The sequence below is a fragment of the Folsomia candida genome, unplaced genomic scaffold (genome assembly GCF_002217175.1).
Source record: "Folsomia candida strain VU population unplaced genomic scaffold, ASM221717v1 Fcan01_Sc008, whole genome shotgun sequence".
In the NCBI taxonomy this organism is placed as follows: Eukaryota; Metazoa; Arthropoda; class Collembola; order Entomobryomorpha; family Isotomidae; genus Folsomia; species Folsomia candida.
In genome coordinates, this window is record NW_019091200.1 from 1,205,439 (window position 1) to 1,223,214 (window position 17,776).

General features: G+C 39.4%; 4 protein-coding genes across 4 annotated transcripts; 3 read left to right on the forward strand and 1 right to left on the reverse strand.

Moving 5' to 3' along the window:
- Positions 1-2,281: 2,281 nt before the first annotated feature.
- LOC110853075 (glycine-rich cell wall structural protein) lies at positions 2,282-3,649 on the forward strand. The gene is made up of 2 exons (XM_022101304.2): positions 2,282-2,429; positions 2,765-3,649. The coding sequence occupies exons 1-2, from the start codon at positions 2,418-2,420 to the stop codon at positions 3,134-3,136; spliced, it is 384 nt and encodes a 127-aa protein (XP_021956996.1). The 5' UTR covers positions 2,282-2,417; the 3' UTR covers positions 3,137-3,649.
- Positions 3,650-3,702: 53 nt separating this feature from the next.
- LOC118436430 lies at positions 3,703-5,043 on the forward strand. Its single transcript, XM_035854540.1, has 2 exons — positions 3,703-3,932; positions 4,353-5,043. Exons 1-2 carry the CDS (start codon positions 3,785-3,787, stop codon positions 4,721-4,723), a joined length of 519 nt encoding a protein of 172 aa, XP_035710433.1. The 5' UTR covers positions 3,703-3,784; the 3' UTR covers positions 4,724-5,043.
- On the forward strand, positions 4,822-6,961 carry LOC110853532. The gene is made up of 2 exons (XM_022101806.2): positions 4,822-5,919; positions 6,332-6,961. The coding sequence occupies exons 1-2, from the start codon at positions 5,131-5,133 to the stop codon at positions 6,845-6,847; spliced, it is 1,305 nt and encodes a 434-aa protein (XP_021957498.2). The 5' UTR covers positions 4,822-5,130; the 3' UTR covers positions 6,848-6,961.
- A 5,045-nt stretch (positions 6,962-12,006) lies between these two features.
- LOC118436495 lies at positions 12,007-15,483 on the reverse strand. The gene is made up of 8 exons (XM_035854706.1): positions 14,886-15,483; positions 14,349-14,677; positions 14,071-14,260; positions 13,546-13,912; positions 13,182-13,464; positions 12,867-13,107; positions 12,526-12,798; positions 12,007-12,439 (listed from the first exon to the last, which is right to left on the reverse strand). The coding sequence occupies exons 4-8, from the start codon at positions 13,680-13,682 to the stop codon at positions 12,222-12,224; spliced, it is 1,152 nt and encodes a 383-aa protein (XP_035710599.1). The 5' UTR covers positions 13,683-13,912; positions 14,071-14,260; positions 14,349-14,677; positions 14,886-15,483; the 3' UTR covers positions 12,007-12,221.
- Between the last annotated feature and the right edge of the window lie 2,293 nt (positions 15,484-17,776).

Below are 17,776 nucleotides of genomic sequence, written 5' to 3' on the forward strand. Positions count from 1 at the left end.
TGAAGGGTTAGCAAAAGACGACACTTTGACATACTTATTTTCGAAATACATAATTGTACCAATTGAAAAATAATTTAAAAAAGTATTTGAATTATTTTTGTATGGTTTGGACACCTATGATAAAATTTGCAGATTTTTAAAATAAATAATGTAAGGTCCAGGTAATCTATCTAGACTTTCTGGAGTATTTAGTTGAAACATCACAAAAGGCGATACTTTGACACATTCATTTTTTGAAATAATTGCATCACTTGAAAAATAATAAATAAGAATATTAAAATTATTTTTTGCAAGTATAGACGCCTATAATAAAATTTGCAGATTTTATAAATCAGTTTATCCAGATTTTTTCAGATAAATATTTCAGATAGGTTTCAACGTTTTTAAAACCAATTCCAAGTTTACCAACGTCTACAATTTTTAACCTTTACATTTAAAACCTCTACAAAAGACCTTTACCTTTAATTCGTGTTAAGTATGGGGGCAAGCCCATTAAAAATTTTAAATCGTAGCAGTGACACGCAATACAATAAAACATGTCATCCGTCAAAATGGATCAGTGTGGTTGCATCACATTTAAGAGGTGTGGTGTGGTGTACCCTTGTTAAATAATACGACTTGGACACGTACTAACAAATAAATACGTATAGATAATTTTTTTACTTAATGGACCTAAAAAACTTGCTGCTTGTTTCAAAATTAATATCAAACAAGTACATTCACTCGAATATGGACAATTTTATGAAAGAGACAAAAACAGGCAGGCAGGCAGACAAAACCTGTGTGTTAAATGGATTCTTGCAAAATATGTACAAAAATGCGTGTGACTATTTCAACGAGCAATTTCAAACGCAAGCTATTATTATTATCGTCACTTTTACTACCCGTAAAGTGGTAATATTCAGCGTAATAATAATGGAGGGTTGGTTGGTTGGTTAGTGAATGAGTGAGGAGATTAGATTATTATTATGCAAGAAATTAACAATGTGTCATTTTATTTTGTGGGTTAAATTACGTTGGTCTTGTTGTTCCGTAATTCTGCGTGAGCTTTGGTTTGAATCTTGCCTCAAGTGATTTTAATTCATTCATTTCATTCAGCAGATTTTTTGCAGGGTTTAAACAATATGCTAAACTGTTTCCGATTAGAATTCACAGTGTTGAATTCTGCAGTAAGCGGCAAAACCTCGATGCATATGTTACCTGCATATTTTTTACATTATCCTGCAGAAAATATCTATCGGTTTTATTCTGCGGAACGATATGTGCAAAATTCTGCATAGCTTTCTGCAGAAATCGCTATGCGCAAAGTTTTTTTTGCAGAAAGTTGGACAAAATTCTGAAGAATACTGGCCCAATATTATTCGACCAATTTTCTGCAGGAAAACCGTTCAAATTTTTACTCGGGTTGGATGCTGCCATTTACTTCCTGATGCCACTGCTTGATAAGGATGATAAAATAATTAAGTCATAATCTGGAACAATCCAACATCTTAACAATTATCCCATAAAATTTTGGCGTTGTTGATATGATATTGAAATTAGAATATTAGAACTACTACCGCATGAATTTGTTTCCCAAATGTCATAAACTTGGCATGAATTTACACAAAATTTGAAAGACTCTCATCTACGTACTTGCAATTCCGCGATATTGAATTGCATCATCACTTTTTGCTCGCATAGTCTATTTAATTTTTGACTGACATAGCCAAATTTTGTGTGTATAAAACAAACTTCTGATGAAAAAGTTGTCTTTTTAATCTGATCGTTGGTTCGTTGCGGTGATCATAGCATTTTGGCAAAAACGGTATGTGTAAATAATTCTTGAGGGCTCATTCGCTCACACGATCTTACCTTTTGATGGATTCGCAACAAATTGTGAATCATCATGAATGACTTAAATATTTTACGCTAACTCGTCACCCACAATGATCGCGTAATATAATAATCATAATCGTAATGACGACGATGGTGGTAGGCATGTGGTGGACGTGGACCTATTACATTGACACTTTTGATTGTTACAGAAGCTGTGTGGTGGATTTTGCAGTGGATCTGTGCGTGCAGTACCTCGTGGTGGATGTTGGTCTTTTAGAGGGGGCAACAAACCATCATCGAAAATAAGTGCACATTATGCACCCCAACGGGTTTGGTTCAATTTTAATATGGCGCATATTCGCTAATTCCACTAAATTAATAAAGTTTATGTAAAAACAAGGGAAGTTATTTATCAGTGCATTGTATGTACTTAGAGACCTACTGACAATGACAAGTGTCAGATATTATGTAATTGTGGTATAAAAGGAGCTACGGCAGAGGCAAGTGTATCAGTTTACTCGTGACCGTTGAGTGAATAATAGTTTAATCCAGAAAATTCTTGGAACAATTGTGGACGGATTATTTCCAATCTTAGAAAAATGAAGATCTTTGTAAGTGATTCTGCTAAACGGCTTGAATAAGCAGTGTTTCGGGTGAAAATAACGACGTGCAAGAAATAACTGCAAGAAGTGGTTTCTTGCAGTTATTTTGACCTGCAAGAAATGCAAAGCGCAAGAAACTACGCTCCGCTGCTATTCGTTCATGAGGCGCGTGGCTGGATGGCGCATATTTCTTGCACTTTCTCACAGTTTCTTGCACCTCAGATTTCTTGCGTTTCTTGCTTTTCAGTGCAAGAAGTGTATTTAGCAAACCCCGCAAGAAACGAAACACTGTTTAGAACTTTTGGTTTAATATTAGTTTTGACATTTTGGATTTACATTATTAGATTGCGATTACCCTCTTGGCCTGCGTCACCTTTTGTCAAGCTGGATACGGTGGTCACCACGTCGTCACTCCGGACATTATTCATCACGTGTCGAAAGTTTTGAGTCACGGGTATGGAAGCAAAGTGATCCTTGGGTATCCGCAAAAAGCGCATTTAGTCGATGTCGGCCATTCCGTTGACCACTATGGAGGTTACGGTCATGGACATGGACACTACGGTGGGGGTTATCATGGAGGGTACGGTGGGGGGCATTATGGAGGTGGGTACGGTCACGGGGGACACCATTACGCCAGCCCAGTCGCCGTTTATTATAGTGGACACGGTCATGGTCACCACGGAGGATATGGTCATGGAGGATATGGACACTACTAAATCCTAAATGGAGCTTATCAATCATAAGATTATGTAAAACGCCATAAGATTTCTCATCAACGAACTAGAAATATCTCATTTTTTGTAGCATTTAAGCGACCAAACCAAAGATTATGAATATTTTACTTAGCAAGAGGATCAAAATTAGATTAATAATCACAAAAACGAAAGAAAGTTGTCACTGTAAAATTAAATTCTATAGTGGACAGTGTTTAATTTGCTTAAAATGCTGGCCTAAAAATCTCAATAGTTTTGTTTGATTTTAACGGTAACATTATGTATATGACTTGACCAAACAGAGTGATTTGATTGTATTGTTACTGTGAATGTGTCAAGTGGTGATAATAAATGTATTGTAGAATGTAGAATGTAGAATGAATTCCACTGCGTGACGAGTGCTGTAAATGATTTGAAATGAGTAATTGAATGTTTGATTAACTTTAATAAAGAAAAGTAAAACTGAAACCAAAAAGTGTCGTGTGACATGTTAATAAAGAAATGGAAAGTGTAAAATTATTACCAGAACAAGATTTTTTTGTTTTAGAGAAGAAAATTTCGAAATTTGTTCATCTTTTTTAGTTGTATACATATTTTACTGAATTTTTGGCATTATTTTTTGGTCAGTACGAGAAGAAGGTGGATAATAGAATGACAAAATTTGGGTTGCATTTTGTCGTAATAATTTGTATTTTGTTGGGTGCATCGGCTTCTGATGACCAACATTTTATCGACTCGAAGTCTACGCCACCTTCGGATTCAAGGGGACGAGGAATGTTGGACAAGTTGGGTCAAATTGGTGAGTTATTAATAGGGCTTAATGGCTCATGACCAAAATTGTAAAAATCAGGACATTTTAAATCATTTCTCAGCTGTAGGAATTTGTTTTAAAATTCTGGACAACAAATTTGTAGCCAGGAAGTTGTTTAATAGAATGGCGGTGAGATTTTTAACCTAGTTTCGATGTGTTCCAATTTTTTTGAAGGATTCTTAAACCTAATTTCCCCAACTTTCCTCCTTCAAAAACGGTCAAAATCTGCAGTATATATATTTTTTAATTGGCAACTTCATGCTCTACAAATTTGTCATCCAGAATTTTAAAATAAATTCCCAGAGACGAGAAATGATTAAAAATGTGCTGATTTTTACTATTTTGGCGATGAGTCCTACATCGATTAACCATAATTCAAACCTTAATTTTATCACATTTCTTAACCAGCTCTCGTTGGGTTCCGCACTGTCACCGGTGACCCTTGCGCAGTCCGTAAATTTTGGCTGATTTATCTAGAAATCAACTCCTTTGGTGGTGGCAACTGCGCCAACTGCGACAAGTACTTCCACTGTAGAGCCAACTATGACGCTGTTCACGTTTGCATGAGGGAAGATCCTGAAGGTGATTTAGAAGCGAGGATACGGACGGCGGAAGAGATCAGTAATGCCAGAGAGTTTGGTCAGCATGGAAAACCAGATAGTCAACAAGACCAAATTGCCAATAGATTTGGGAGGAGGGGAGGAAATTGTGGGTGGAGGTATTTATCCAGGAATCGATGTTTTTATCACCCAAAGAGTAAAATTTGTTACCAAAAGTAGCTGTTCGTTTGGATAATAACCAAACCCCACAGGGTAGCCTTATTTAGCCCGACTCAGGTTGTCATTAATAATTGAGGTGGGCATAATACGACCACTGCAATTTTTTTATTTATCTACAGATTTTGTCATCTTGGAACGTGATTCATAATTTTGCACGTGTGCGAAAAATTTCAATTTTTACCAGCGTAATAGGCAGACCGATCGACAGACAACCGTGACGAGTACATAAGCCCTGACTCGGGCTAATAACTGACCAGTTTATCATAGAAACTTGTGTATATGCAATAAGTCATTAACTATGTAGAAATGTCATTAATGCATCATTAAGATTTATTATTTTACTGCATGCAAGCATTACATACGTGTCTATTTATAACTTATTTGTGCATCTGTGCAAAGTAAACACAATGACGACCTTCTTGACCTTCGTTATAATTTTCACATTATTCCAAACTGCCACACCCACTGATCCCGTCAATTTGGTCCCGCTCGTCAAAATCCCCTCCACAAATTTAAGTACAGGCGTATTTTACATCATTTCCATGAAAAGTAAACCATCCGGCGTATTAAGTTGGACTTACGACAAGGCGATTCATAACACTGGAAACTTTCTCCAACTCGACCTCACCCCCGAAAATCAAGCCAAGTATCTCCCCGGCGGAGAATGGAACCTTTCCGCACACTGGGTGCTCCAACCCTTCAACAATTTGTCATCATTCGTACTAAAAAATCGGGACAATTTGTCCCGAAATGTGGCAACCGTTTACGATGAAAATACCGGATACACTTTTCTTTACTGGGATGACCCCGCAGGACCAGGAAATTTAAATACTCCTCCGAATCACTACTTCGTCACGCCGGTGGGGACCGTGGACCAGCCAGAGTACAAGATTCAGCTCCAATTTCCCCGATACCCGGGCAGATTTGTGACCTGGACTCCACTCAAGTATCAAAATGATTCCCATTATCTTCAAGTGGCAGCAAAGGGGAGTGAGTACGACTGGGGTGGGAGGTCGTGGGACAGCACCTTGTTCAAATTTGAACCTGTGACGAGTGGGGTTGTCATTCGATTTGGACATGTCGCATCGTTAGAGATTAGTCCACAAGGGGTAGAAATGTTGGAGAACAAAGGAACAATGGTCACCGTGTATGCGGAAAAGTTTGAGAATTTTGGATCATTTCCGACCACAACGCTGGTAATAAAATTTATAAAGGAGCGTATGCTCTCCGATTTTGAGCAAACTAGTGTACGCCGAGCAAAAATTTAATTAGTATCAAATTTGTAAATGACGCCATCTGTAAATGCGCAGGTTTTGCAGAGATATTTGCATCCGAAGAGGAGAAAATACCCAGTAGATTTGGAAAGTGTAACATTTGTCAACTTTAAGGCGCATTTTCTCCTCTTCGGATGCAAATATCTCTACTAAACCTGCACAGGAGTAGATCGTGTCGTTTGCAAATGTCATAGTAATTAAATTTGGGGCCGATTGGCACTAGTTTAGTCGAAATCTGAGAGCATAAACTGGGAGACCTCCATTCTTACAATTTAGTAAACAACTTTTTTAAAAACTGTGACATACAAGCAGCATAAATTTGTATTAATTTCAGATAAAAACCTCTCTGCCTGACACATCCGGAGGAATTTTGACCATCACGAACCCCACGTTGCATCCCCACATCAAACTTCCGGCGAATTTCACTTTTGCCCTCTCCTCCAAAAAGGGCAGTCCAATCCTCTTCAACGTCATCGCGTCCTCTGAAAATTCGAATAAAACATATCTCGTGAGACCACTGAATCGTGTCCTGCCGCTCCCACCGAACGTTGCCGTGAACGTGGGGGCGGGTAAGGTGACAAGCTTTAGAGTGCAGCAGAAGCTCTTTAAAGAGGTCGAGTTGCCGTGCGTGCTCAACGTTCCGGTGACGGGCGAGGGTGACAGGATGACGGAGGACTGGGACGAGGATCGAGGACCACTCCCACCGGACGTGGTAGAGACCGCTTTGAGGAAAAAGTTGGGATTGTTGGACGAAGTGAGGATGGACGGGGACCAATTATTTGTCCGAGTGGGGGCTGTCATTAAGGGGACATTTTTAGTCGGGGTTGAAACAACGCCGTCAATCGTGTAGAAATGCATGCATGTATGTACACAGATTAATTTAGAAAATTATACGACATTGGCAAATTCGGAACATAAAATTTAATAATTAATTCTGACAATAAATTCTAAAATAAATTAATGATGCGGTTGATTCGTTATTATGATACATGAAAATGATAAATACTTATTTATTTATTTATTTATTCACATCAAGCTTGATTTAAAACAAAATCTTGTTACGCTTGACGGTAACATAACTCGTAATAAAATTAGAACAATGTTTGTCATATTCGTATGTACATACTTATAAAAAATGTAGTAATATTTTTTAAACAGATAATAAAAAACAAAATTTTCCAAATTACACTGCACATAGCACAATTATGAAGATCAGATTCCATTTTTTCATGTTATCCTCGAAAATTTGATAATTTAGATGACCAAAATTACTAGGATGACGTGAGAACTAAACCTTTTTGAACACTGTCAACTCTAAAAATGTCCAAAACTCTACATTGGACGTCCAAATGTACAAAATTGGATAATGAGGCAAAATGTTACAAGGTATAAGTTAACAGTAAAGATTTTTTTACAGATCTATGCACAGATGTGTAATTTCCCATTAGTTATGACAGGTCTTGGACGACATTTTTTTGGGCATGGTTAAAACCACAGCGAAACCCGGTTAGAAATTCTTTGTAGCCGTGAAGGTCGGAGTTGAATCTCGAGGGATTGATACAAACCAAACAAGATAATAAAATGTCACCCATTTTCATGCATGGATCAAAGGGCTTGTAAATACGTATTTCACTTTCTCCTCATTCATGTGTGGACACACCGCTAACTTTCCAAGTTATCTTTGCCCAGCTTATTCAGCTTATCTTGGTCTCGTTGCATACTTAATACTTTAATCAAATACGACATTTTTTGGAGTTTACATAACCATAAGAGTTCGCAATGAGGGTGCCACAAACCAAACCAGCTAAACCAACAAAGCCTTCGGGGCAAATGTCTAGTCTACATTGCATTACATTACATAACACGGGAACATTTTGTATTTGTTTCGCGTGCCCTTATCATCCATTCTGACTGCAAAGAAGCGAGGAATTTTCCTGTCGAGAGGACAAATTCAAGAGAGCTGGCTAGTTTATACGTATTCCGTTGTATTTGGATGGACGAGATGACTCGTAACACGGTCAGTGGCCGTGGAAGCTGTGGGACATGTGGGGACATTGACATTGTAGGATAGGGGAGAGCGGGGTTTATATAACATGGGCAGATGATGGGGACATCGAATAACCGTGGGGACATTTTCGCTCTGTCCCCACGGTTCCGCAGCCACTGTCCACGGTGCACGCAGGAGAGAAAGTTATATTTAGTGGGAGGGAGAAAGTCGTGAAACTAAGACTGGCAATAATAATACTGCATGTCCTTGAATTACGCTCTTCGACATGGCATCATCTTATCCTTAGCAAGGGTTCCTAATGTTCCCATCACCTTCTAGTTGGGTGAAATGCATTTTTTCTAGTATGTTTCTTTTATTGTGTTATTTCTAACTTTCGCTACAAATTAAAAGATTAAAATGCGAAACAGAATTGTAACTGGGAGAAAGTTTCCCAAGTAAATATAGAAGTTACCAAATTTTCAGGGAAGAGATGCATTTGTTTTCATTTACAACTTTTCTTACGTTTCCCAAATTGAGGATTTCTGAAAGCAAATACATATCCAGTCATTCATTACGTCGTTTCATACTTATCGGACATTAATAAAGGTAGATATGATCCACTAATTTTCACACAAACCCCACCGTCAACGGTGTAAAATTATGAATTTTCTTAAAAATTCGCTAGGTTTTTGGAACCCTGATCATATATTTGACCATATATTAGTACATATTAGTACTTCTCCTGTGAAGATCAACAACTTTCACCATGCTTCCTCATCCACCCACAACAACCCGAATTTATTTCCAGAAGAACTTTATTGCATCCGGGAACTTGAGGAATTTGCATTATTTTATGCGACATATTTTCCATATTTGTCTTCCTTGCTTTTTATGCCTGCTTTTGCTCAGGATTTTATTGCATCGTTGTCGTCTCTCATTCTTCGTCTTTATTTCATTCAGTCAAATCATCTCATCCGCGTGGTGATCATAGTAAAAACGAGTGAATGAATTTCCTCAACAAATGCAGAGGACGCATTGTTGTTGATGATGATGATATTTGCATATTTGCATATCGTGGTTTGGATACATATATCTCTTCTTACTGGATTTAGATTCCCAATAAAACGCGGAACGCCAAGAGCAGGACTTTCGCAGCATGAATTATTATGACAGGAGATGAGTAACGATGTGCTGTGTGTTGGTTGGTGGTCATGAATTGTTCATTGTGCCAAAGTGGCCAGGATACACATATGCACAAAGCGCTAATTAATTAATCACTTTCACAAATGAGTCTCCAAATTCAATACTTTGTTTCCATCCGAAAACCAGTGTTTCGGGGGAAAGTAAGTAAACACTTGCAAGGAATAACGGGAAGAAAGTGGTTTCTTGCAGGTATTTTGACCTGCAAGAAATGCAAGGCGCAAGAAACTATGCCCCGCCTCTATACGTCACGTGGCTAAATGGCGCATGTTTTTTGCAGTTCCTTGTATTCATACCTGTTCACTTTCATTCATTTATGTGATTATGATGGTGAGTGAAAGTGAATAAAAATGAATTTCCTGTGATTTGAGTGAAAATGACTGACTTCCTGTGATTTGAATGAAAATGACTGAAAGATTCCGTCATTTCAGATGAATGAAATGATTTCTCACTCATTTCATTTTTCACCCTATGCTTAATAAGTTGGGCGAAGCAAGAAATGAAGTCCGATGAAGAGAAATGAAATGAATTTGAAAGAAAATGACTGAACTTTGAATGAAAAATAAATTTTTGAACAGGTATGCTTGCATTTCCTGCTTTGCAGTGCAAGAAATATAGATAGCACACCCGCAAGAAACGAAACACTGCCTAAAAAGTTCTGGCTCGTGTTTCCCCTAGATTTTGAATCTGTTCGGATTCACATTTACTGATATTTCAGGTTGGCTGCAGCAGACCATAATTTTATTGACATGTAATAAATTTCAGGGATCTGAAATACAGTTTAGTGCATGTACATATTTCTATTACGTAATGGGCTATAGGTTTGCATTTGAATCGACTTTTTTAGGCAGTATCGGAGGTAAATTCTTGACAATATAATGACATGATGGGGGGAAACTCAGCCATGAAAACTTTTACACTTTCCGATATTATTTTCTCCCCGTAATAGCATCATGGTTCCTGGGAGAAAAGTAATAAAAAGATGCACAAACTCAATAAACTGGAACAATGGGAAAGTTTTCTTGGGGAAAGTTCTAATGACGTCGCGTCATTCGACTGCAATGCCAGTTGAAGGTTTCTGAAACAAAGAGAATTTTTTTGAGAGAAAAATGTCAATCCATTTTTGCAACAAAGTTTGGCAAAATTGCGAAAGTGAGAGTCTTGGAATAAGATGGTGCCGTATTAATTCCGTCTAAAATTGCAAGTTATACACATTCTGCATCCATCGGGGGCCGGAAATGTTTACGAGATGATTCCGGCCTGATGATTAAAGAGAAAGTGCATGTTTTTACTGCGAAATTTTAAGCAAAAAAAATGACATTAAATGCGTCACGGATCTTAATATCATCACCTGCTGTCCTCTGGACTTTTGAATTTGATAACGTCATCCCCCCCAGTCGAGTGGATGCTGACGTTGGAGTCTCATGTTTTGGACCATTTCGGCTTCGTTTAAGCAACTCGACGATAAGCCAATTCGATATAAAATATTCAATTCCTAGTCAATTAGTTTAGGTTAGATCAGTTAATATGCCCTTACATACTAACTATTAAAATGAGATGATTTAATAGTTATAAATGCGCTTAGACAATCCCACTGGAATTATTTTTAAAATATTCTAATGAAAATATTCTTATGACAATTGTGACATTTTTCGAGATTATTTGTGTATGTTTTGAAATTGTAATTTTAAATTTTATCTGGCTTAACATTCTAACAAAGTAAGTATGTAAATAAAATTTGTTCTATTTTATTTTATGCAGCAAATAATTATGCATGACGTGAAGTGAAAGCACCAAATTTTCTTGACATTTGTTTGAAACGTTAATTAAGATAATTAAAGGGCTCGTGGAACAATTGAAGAAATAAGTTTCCAACAATTAAGCATAGTTTCGATTTCTAGACCAAACCCAGCAGGGAGAAAGTGGGAAGAAAGCAATATAAATTCCTGCCCGATATTATGACGAGGTGTCCGCCCACTCAAAACTATTTGTCAACAATTCGTCCCATCGGCATTGTTGAATATTCACCGTATTATTATTCGAAACTAGTTCCGTTAATGTTCTTAGCTCAAAAATCTTACGCTTCAATTTCTCAATGAGGCGGATTTCCAAGATTCCACTATTTTTTTCCTCGGGCTATAGTTTCTGTGCTCTATTAACTTATATTTTTAATAATTCATTGCTAGTTAGATTTTTCGCAGTTGTTCGTAGAAAAACGCATAAAAATGTAACCGTCGTTTGTTTATCTATCAAGCACAGCTCCTTTTCCTGGAGAAAGTTGAATGCCTGAAGACGATGAAAAGTGTGGCTTTAAAATGCAATCTTCTTAAATCGTTATTTCTAATTTTTAGCCCGAGTCAACACTTACGTAACCGGTATGAAGGTGTGTCCGTATGTCTGGGTCTGGGACACGCTAGCGGACGAAGCCTTGAACTGATTTTGACCAACTTGGTATTAAATAAAACATGCTTCTCAAAAAGGCCTTGGATAAGCGGATGAAAATGTACAACTTTCTGTAAATTAAAATATAAAGCAAAAAATCACATTTTTTCAAGGTTGCAGTAAAAGGTGGATATGATGATGGTAATTTACCATTGGTAAAACATGTATAAAATGCAAAGTAATTGACCGGATTGTTAATGAGAAACTAATATCTTTTCAGTTAAATATTTCCCAATGATATTATGACAATGCATAATAAAATGTAACCATAAAAATTGCAAAGTTATGGTATCTATAAAATATGGATTAGACGATTGAAATGTATTTAATATGTAACTAAATTATGCAACTTGAATTGATTAAGGCCCGACCTACATGAATAATCTGAATAAAATTGAATTTATTACTGAACTCATTTCTACCAGCTATGTCCATTTTTTTCGTCTATCTGCATAATTATTAAAAATAAAACTGAATGGAGGCACAATTGCCAGAGGATTAAAAAAGAAGTAAAAAAAATTAGGAAGCATAAGATTTCAGATTTCAATTCCGTTGTAGAAAAAGGCTGAGTGGTATGGATACTTTCCAAAATAGTTTATTTTGGGTGTAGGCGATCGACGACTGAAGTTAATCGAGCCTCAATAATTTCCAAGTTGCCGTTTATGACTGATTGGAAGCTGGGTAACCCCAACAGTATTTCCATGTTCTTGGTGGTTTCGTGAAATATTTCGTGCTTGTCGCAATAGTCCTTAATTGTGGCCCCACGCACCTCAGTCCACATATAACTGGTTGCTTCCAGCCACTTTATTTGCTCTGCATACAAAGTAAACAATTTTAAATTCAGTGTTATTAATCACTAAAAAAGAAGGAAATCATGAAACATTTTTCTATTTAATTACCAGTTTCACGTCGAAAAAAATCAGTGTCCTCAAGACCCCAGAGTTCTTTGAAGTAGAGATTATAAATCTTCTTCACACTATTGTACTCCGCCATGGTAAGTAACGGATGGGGACCATTCGGCGGAACATTTTCAAGTTTATTTTTAACATAATATCGAACCTGTTCGATGACAGCGGATAAAATCATCATCTTATCAAGTCGATAAAACCTGACAGTTTTGTCATAATAATGCTTAACCACGCCTCCTAGCTTATCCAATGGTGTAAGCACAGCTGCCAGCAATACAAAACGATAAAATTAAAACTTGATTTAAAGCAAAAGTGAAATTGTTTGATCTTACATGTTTCAAGGATCATCCTCCGCACTTTTTTAAAACGCAGACGTCGATAGTCCACCTCTTTAGAACCTTTACATGCTCCTCCACATGTTTCACACATCCATTCTACCTTGCGACTTCGGTCAGCCTTTATCGTCAACACTGGATAAAACGTTGTCATCTGCAACTTCTTTTTGCACAATGCTGAATATCCCCAGAGTTTTCGGAGTTTTCCCACTTGAAGCATATTTCCTGCCTCTTTTCCCTGTAGGATTAAACGACACCATCATAACACTAAATTAAACACTCCTAACTAACTCAATCTACTCTTTCCCATACCAAGCAAATTGTGCATGCTGACGAGGTACATTCCTTCTTGTGACTTAGTTCTCGCACATTTAGATAATCACCAAATCCAACCGTGTCCGAATCGAATATGGGATTCGCAATGAGTGCTGAGTATCCATACTGGTATATTCCCAAGGTTAATATCTCGTCCTGTTCGACTGGCCTCAGAGTCTTCAAGAGGACTCGATTCGCACCCAGTTCCTTGGTCAGGATGACATTTGAAGTACATCCATAGTGGAACTTGACTCCAAGCAGGACGCACTTGTTAATAACGCTGAAAGGTTATATTTGTATAGAATGAACACAATTATTATCACCAACCACATGGACGATAATAGTAAATAAAGCATCTCACCCCGCGTGTGCCTCCATCCAAGAAATGCTAGCTGCATGTACAGGGTAGTAGAGAAGCGCATCCACGATGCGTTTTACGTCGATGGTACTCCAGAGCCGAAAAGTACTAAAATGATTCTCAAACTCTTCCAAGAACATGTTAAAATATCGCTCATCATCACGCGTAAGTTCAAGGGAGCATGCATCCCTCTCATGAGAAGCTCAAAGCATGCAAACAAATCCTTGTTCCTCTTTTGCAGGATAGATAGCCGCATTAGTCCCAGCATCCAGAAGGCACGGTCGCGATTCATTAGCATCGGATGTCTTAATCCTTGTGATTCAAATGAACGAGCGAAATTGGTCAAGTCTCTGCATTCTTTGCCATGTAGCTAAAAAAAATATTAGAATTTTGTCAGAGATTTATTCCTGTATTTTTAATACCCGCCGTTGTAAACGAGCTGAACGAAATATCATGGCATTAGAAACATTATACTCAAAAACATAATGTGCAATAAATCAATTTGTCAAACATTTCGCTCAACAATACCTTTTTACAAGCAGGATCAGGGCACAGTGGCCATTTGCACTTTTTGCAGTCAGTGGTCTTCATTTCATCAATAATAGCATACTGGTCTACATCCTCTTTGACCCAATTTTCAGGATTTGTACAGCCACATTGAATGCAAGGTACTTCGATGACGGTTTGGATAGACTTCTGATGCCAGTAATACGCGACGCTGCAAAAATAATTGGAAAATGTGATATGATGATGTTCTTCAAGGAAGAAAAATGGATTACAACAATACTGATCAAGCACATACGTACCGCGGTATTTCAAGGATTATTGGCATATCAGCCAAAATGTGGTCTTCAATTGGAATTTGGACCGCACTTTGCAACTCCCCAGTCCGGTACTTATAAAGCAGGCAGTTGTGGCAACCTTTCTCTTTGCACACTTCAGAGCAGAAAACGGTCTTCTCCGGACAGGTAAACTGACAGTATAGTCCCCCCGTAGATCCCCTTCGTCCTCCCAGGCTCCGTTGGCATGTCTGACATACTGAACGACCACTTCGACAAAAGTCAAATGCCCTATTCGCTGCTCTAATCTTCTCAAATTGTTTGGATTTTCTGCGCATACCCTCATTCAGCGTGTTCTGCAATTAATTCATCAAACATGATTCATCCAGGTAATAAAGGTAAATGAATAAAATGTCCTAAATGTAGTAAAAGAGTTATGTATTTTTCTCCACATCTCTTCGTTACAGAGAGTAAAATGAAATCGATAAGCTGGTTGCCCTCTTTATTCTACGACGACGATTATCTTTCGCGTTATAAAAAAGAATGGCGAATTGGTAAACTTACGGCCTTCGTCAGCAAGACCAAGGCTGCTTGACGAGCTTGGGAAATGCTTGCCATAAGCGAGTCATTATTTGAACGTTTTTGACGACCTTTGGAAATGCCTCGTTGCAGAAGAGAGTCATTATTTGTAGGTTTTTCAATTCTGCTGTTTTCTTTCTTCTTCCTAGAAACAGGCTTCTTCCTTGCCTTCGCCTTCGCCATTTTCTAATTCTTAGAAACTAATAACTTTGCAAAAATTAAAAAAATTGAAAATCAAAAAAAGGACAGGAGCGAATACGATGCTGAGTCAGAAGAGGAGAGCGAGGCACAACACTCGTCGAAGCGTGGCCAGCACGCAGCGTGGCCAGCACGCAGCGTGGCACGAGATTAACATTGCCGGGTTCTTTTTGGTTGCTCGCTCTCCCTGAGACTCAGTGATGCAGTGGCGACGGAATTTGGGGGACATATGCGACATTAACGTTGTGAGAAAGGGAGGAGCATGGGCTTATTAATGTAAGATTTTTCTGAATTTCTTGTGGGGTAATGTCCCCCTGTCCCCCCGCTTCTGACCCCACTGCATGATGAGTTATGTGTGTGGAGAAGTTGTCTCATTTTCCCCGTAACCGGGTCATTTTGAAATTGTTGATGGCGCAAAGAGGAAATAATTTTGGTTGTGAATTGTTTCAAGACGAGTAGTTTAGCTCGCATTTGCGAACCATTTTTATAAGCCCGTTGGCCAATCTCAACCTGCCCCCCAGTGCGGGGAGATAATCTCGTTCAAAAAAGCAGATACACATCAAGTGGCTATTCTTTATCTGATTGCTTGACAATTTATCGTAATACAAGGTTACGACAGTTGCTTCGATAGCCTCAAAAACCTCCATTTTTGAAATGCTAATTATTTGGGCCGTCGCTAACGGTAATTAAAGCACAAAAATTTCTGCCGGAACGCCGAAATAGCCGATTTCACATTTACAACTGCACTGATTCTTGTATCCATGGTTAAAAAATTAATTCGTGGGAACGAAATGTGAGTGCACACTGGTTCCAAAAGGTACCAGGGTTTTCGAAAATTGAAGTTTTTCATCGTCGAAGTAAGCATCGAAGACTGTGAAGACTGTGAAGACTGTGAAGAGACGAAGTTGCAGTTGGCATGTAGATTATTACAAAAATTATCACATAGTAGCATAGGTGATGGGAAGCACTCTCCGATTGACAAAGTTACATGAATTTATGTCAACTTTTAATTTATTCATAAATTGCTACCAAACCCAGCCTTATATTTGCAGCTTTATAATTTTACGTGTTATTTTAACATAATTAATTGGCCCTGTGTCCCTTCCCATGATGTCGCAATCGAAAAACTGACCTCAGATTCGAAATCAGCGACCAAAAAACTATAAGAATCGACATTTACCCAACCTCAACAACGTTGAAATAATTAATTATTAATGATGAATTACTTGTAACAATTGTAAACACGGAACATGTGAGGCCGCTTATCTCAGGTGCTATTAATATACATAGGCTATTAATAGCACCAAGTCATTCAGGCACCCAGTCAGTATGACTGGATGCTATTTATAGCAGAACTTTCACCGGGTGCTATTTATAGCAGAACTTTCACCGCCCTCCAGAGGGTATAAAAGGAGCTGCACCAGAAATTTTTGTCAGTCTGCGGGAGGCGCTCGTGGGGGACGGTCCCTGGGTGAGCTCCCCATTGCAGCTGCGCCCCTGGACCGCCCTGCCTCTCTGGGGAGTCGGGTCCACCCGTGGTTTGTCCCACAGCCCCGACTCTCTTCCCGTCGGAGGGGTGGTCCGGGGAGCAACGCTGCAAGGGGAGAGCCTTACGGGAAGGTCCCCCCTCCAATGCTCCTCCCACCAAGCAGACTCACCGGGTGGGGAGCCGGCGGGGCTTGCCAAAAGTGCGGGTGGCGCTTGGCAAGTGAGAGGGGCTCTCTACCTCCAACCCTTGGGTGACCGGGCTCTTTAGCTTGCACTCCCTTGGGGCCGACCGGGTTCCCGAGTTCGAAGCCTTAATGGGGGCCGATTTACGGGTGCGCTCCCACCTCGTAAGGCGAGGGTCAGACGGGCCCCCTAGGGGAACGCGGTTGCAGAGGCGGTGACGTGGGCAGGGCTTTCCCGGTCGGTGGAGGTAGACCCCCCTTGCGCCTCAGGGCGCGAGTGGGGGCCCGCCCGCGTGGAGCACGAGGGAGCGACGTCCTCGTCGTGTGCTCTGGAAACGCCCTTCTCAGGGCGGCCAACAGCTCCCCCCCTTATAAATGCATGGCATGGCGACAACCTTTGTCGCCATGCCATAATTTCGCCATTTCTCGTCCGATTCCCATCTAATTTCGACAGAGACTTCTTATTGGTGTAGTCGACATGTCGCAATGCTCCACCTATCGACACCACCTTGTTTTCGCCAAATTTCGTCGCCATGCCATAATTTCGTCATTTCTCGTCCGATTTTCATCAAACTTCGACTGAGACTTCTTTTTGGTGTTATCGACATGTCGCAAGGTCCCACCCACCGCCACCCCCTTGTTTTCGCCAAAAGGCGTCGCCATGCCATAATTTCGTCATTTCTCGTCCGATTTTCATCAAACTTCGACAGAGACTTCTTTTTGGTGTCATCGACATGTCGCAAGGTCCCACCCGTCGCCAGCCCCTTGTTTTCGCCAAAAGGCGTCGCCATGCCATAATTTCGCCATTTCTCGTCCGATTTGCATGAAATTGAGCACAATGCTTCTTATTGGTGTTGTTGACGTGTCGCAAGGTCACACCCGTCACCACCCGCCTGTTTTCGCCAAATTTCGTCGCCATGCCATAATTTCGCCATTTCTTGGCCGATTTGCATGAAATTGAGCACAATGCTTCTTATTGGTGTTGTCGACATGTCGCATGGTCCCACC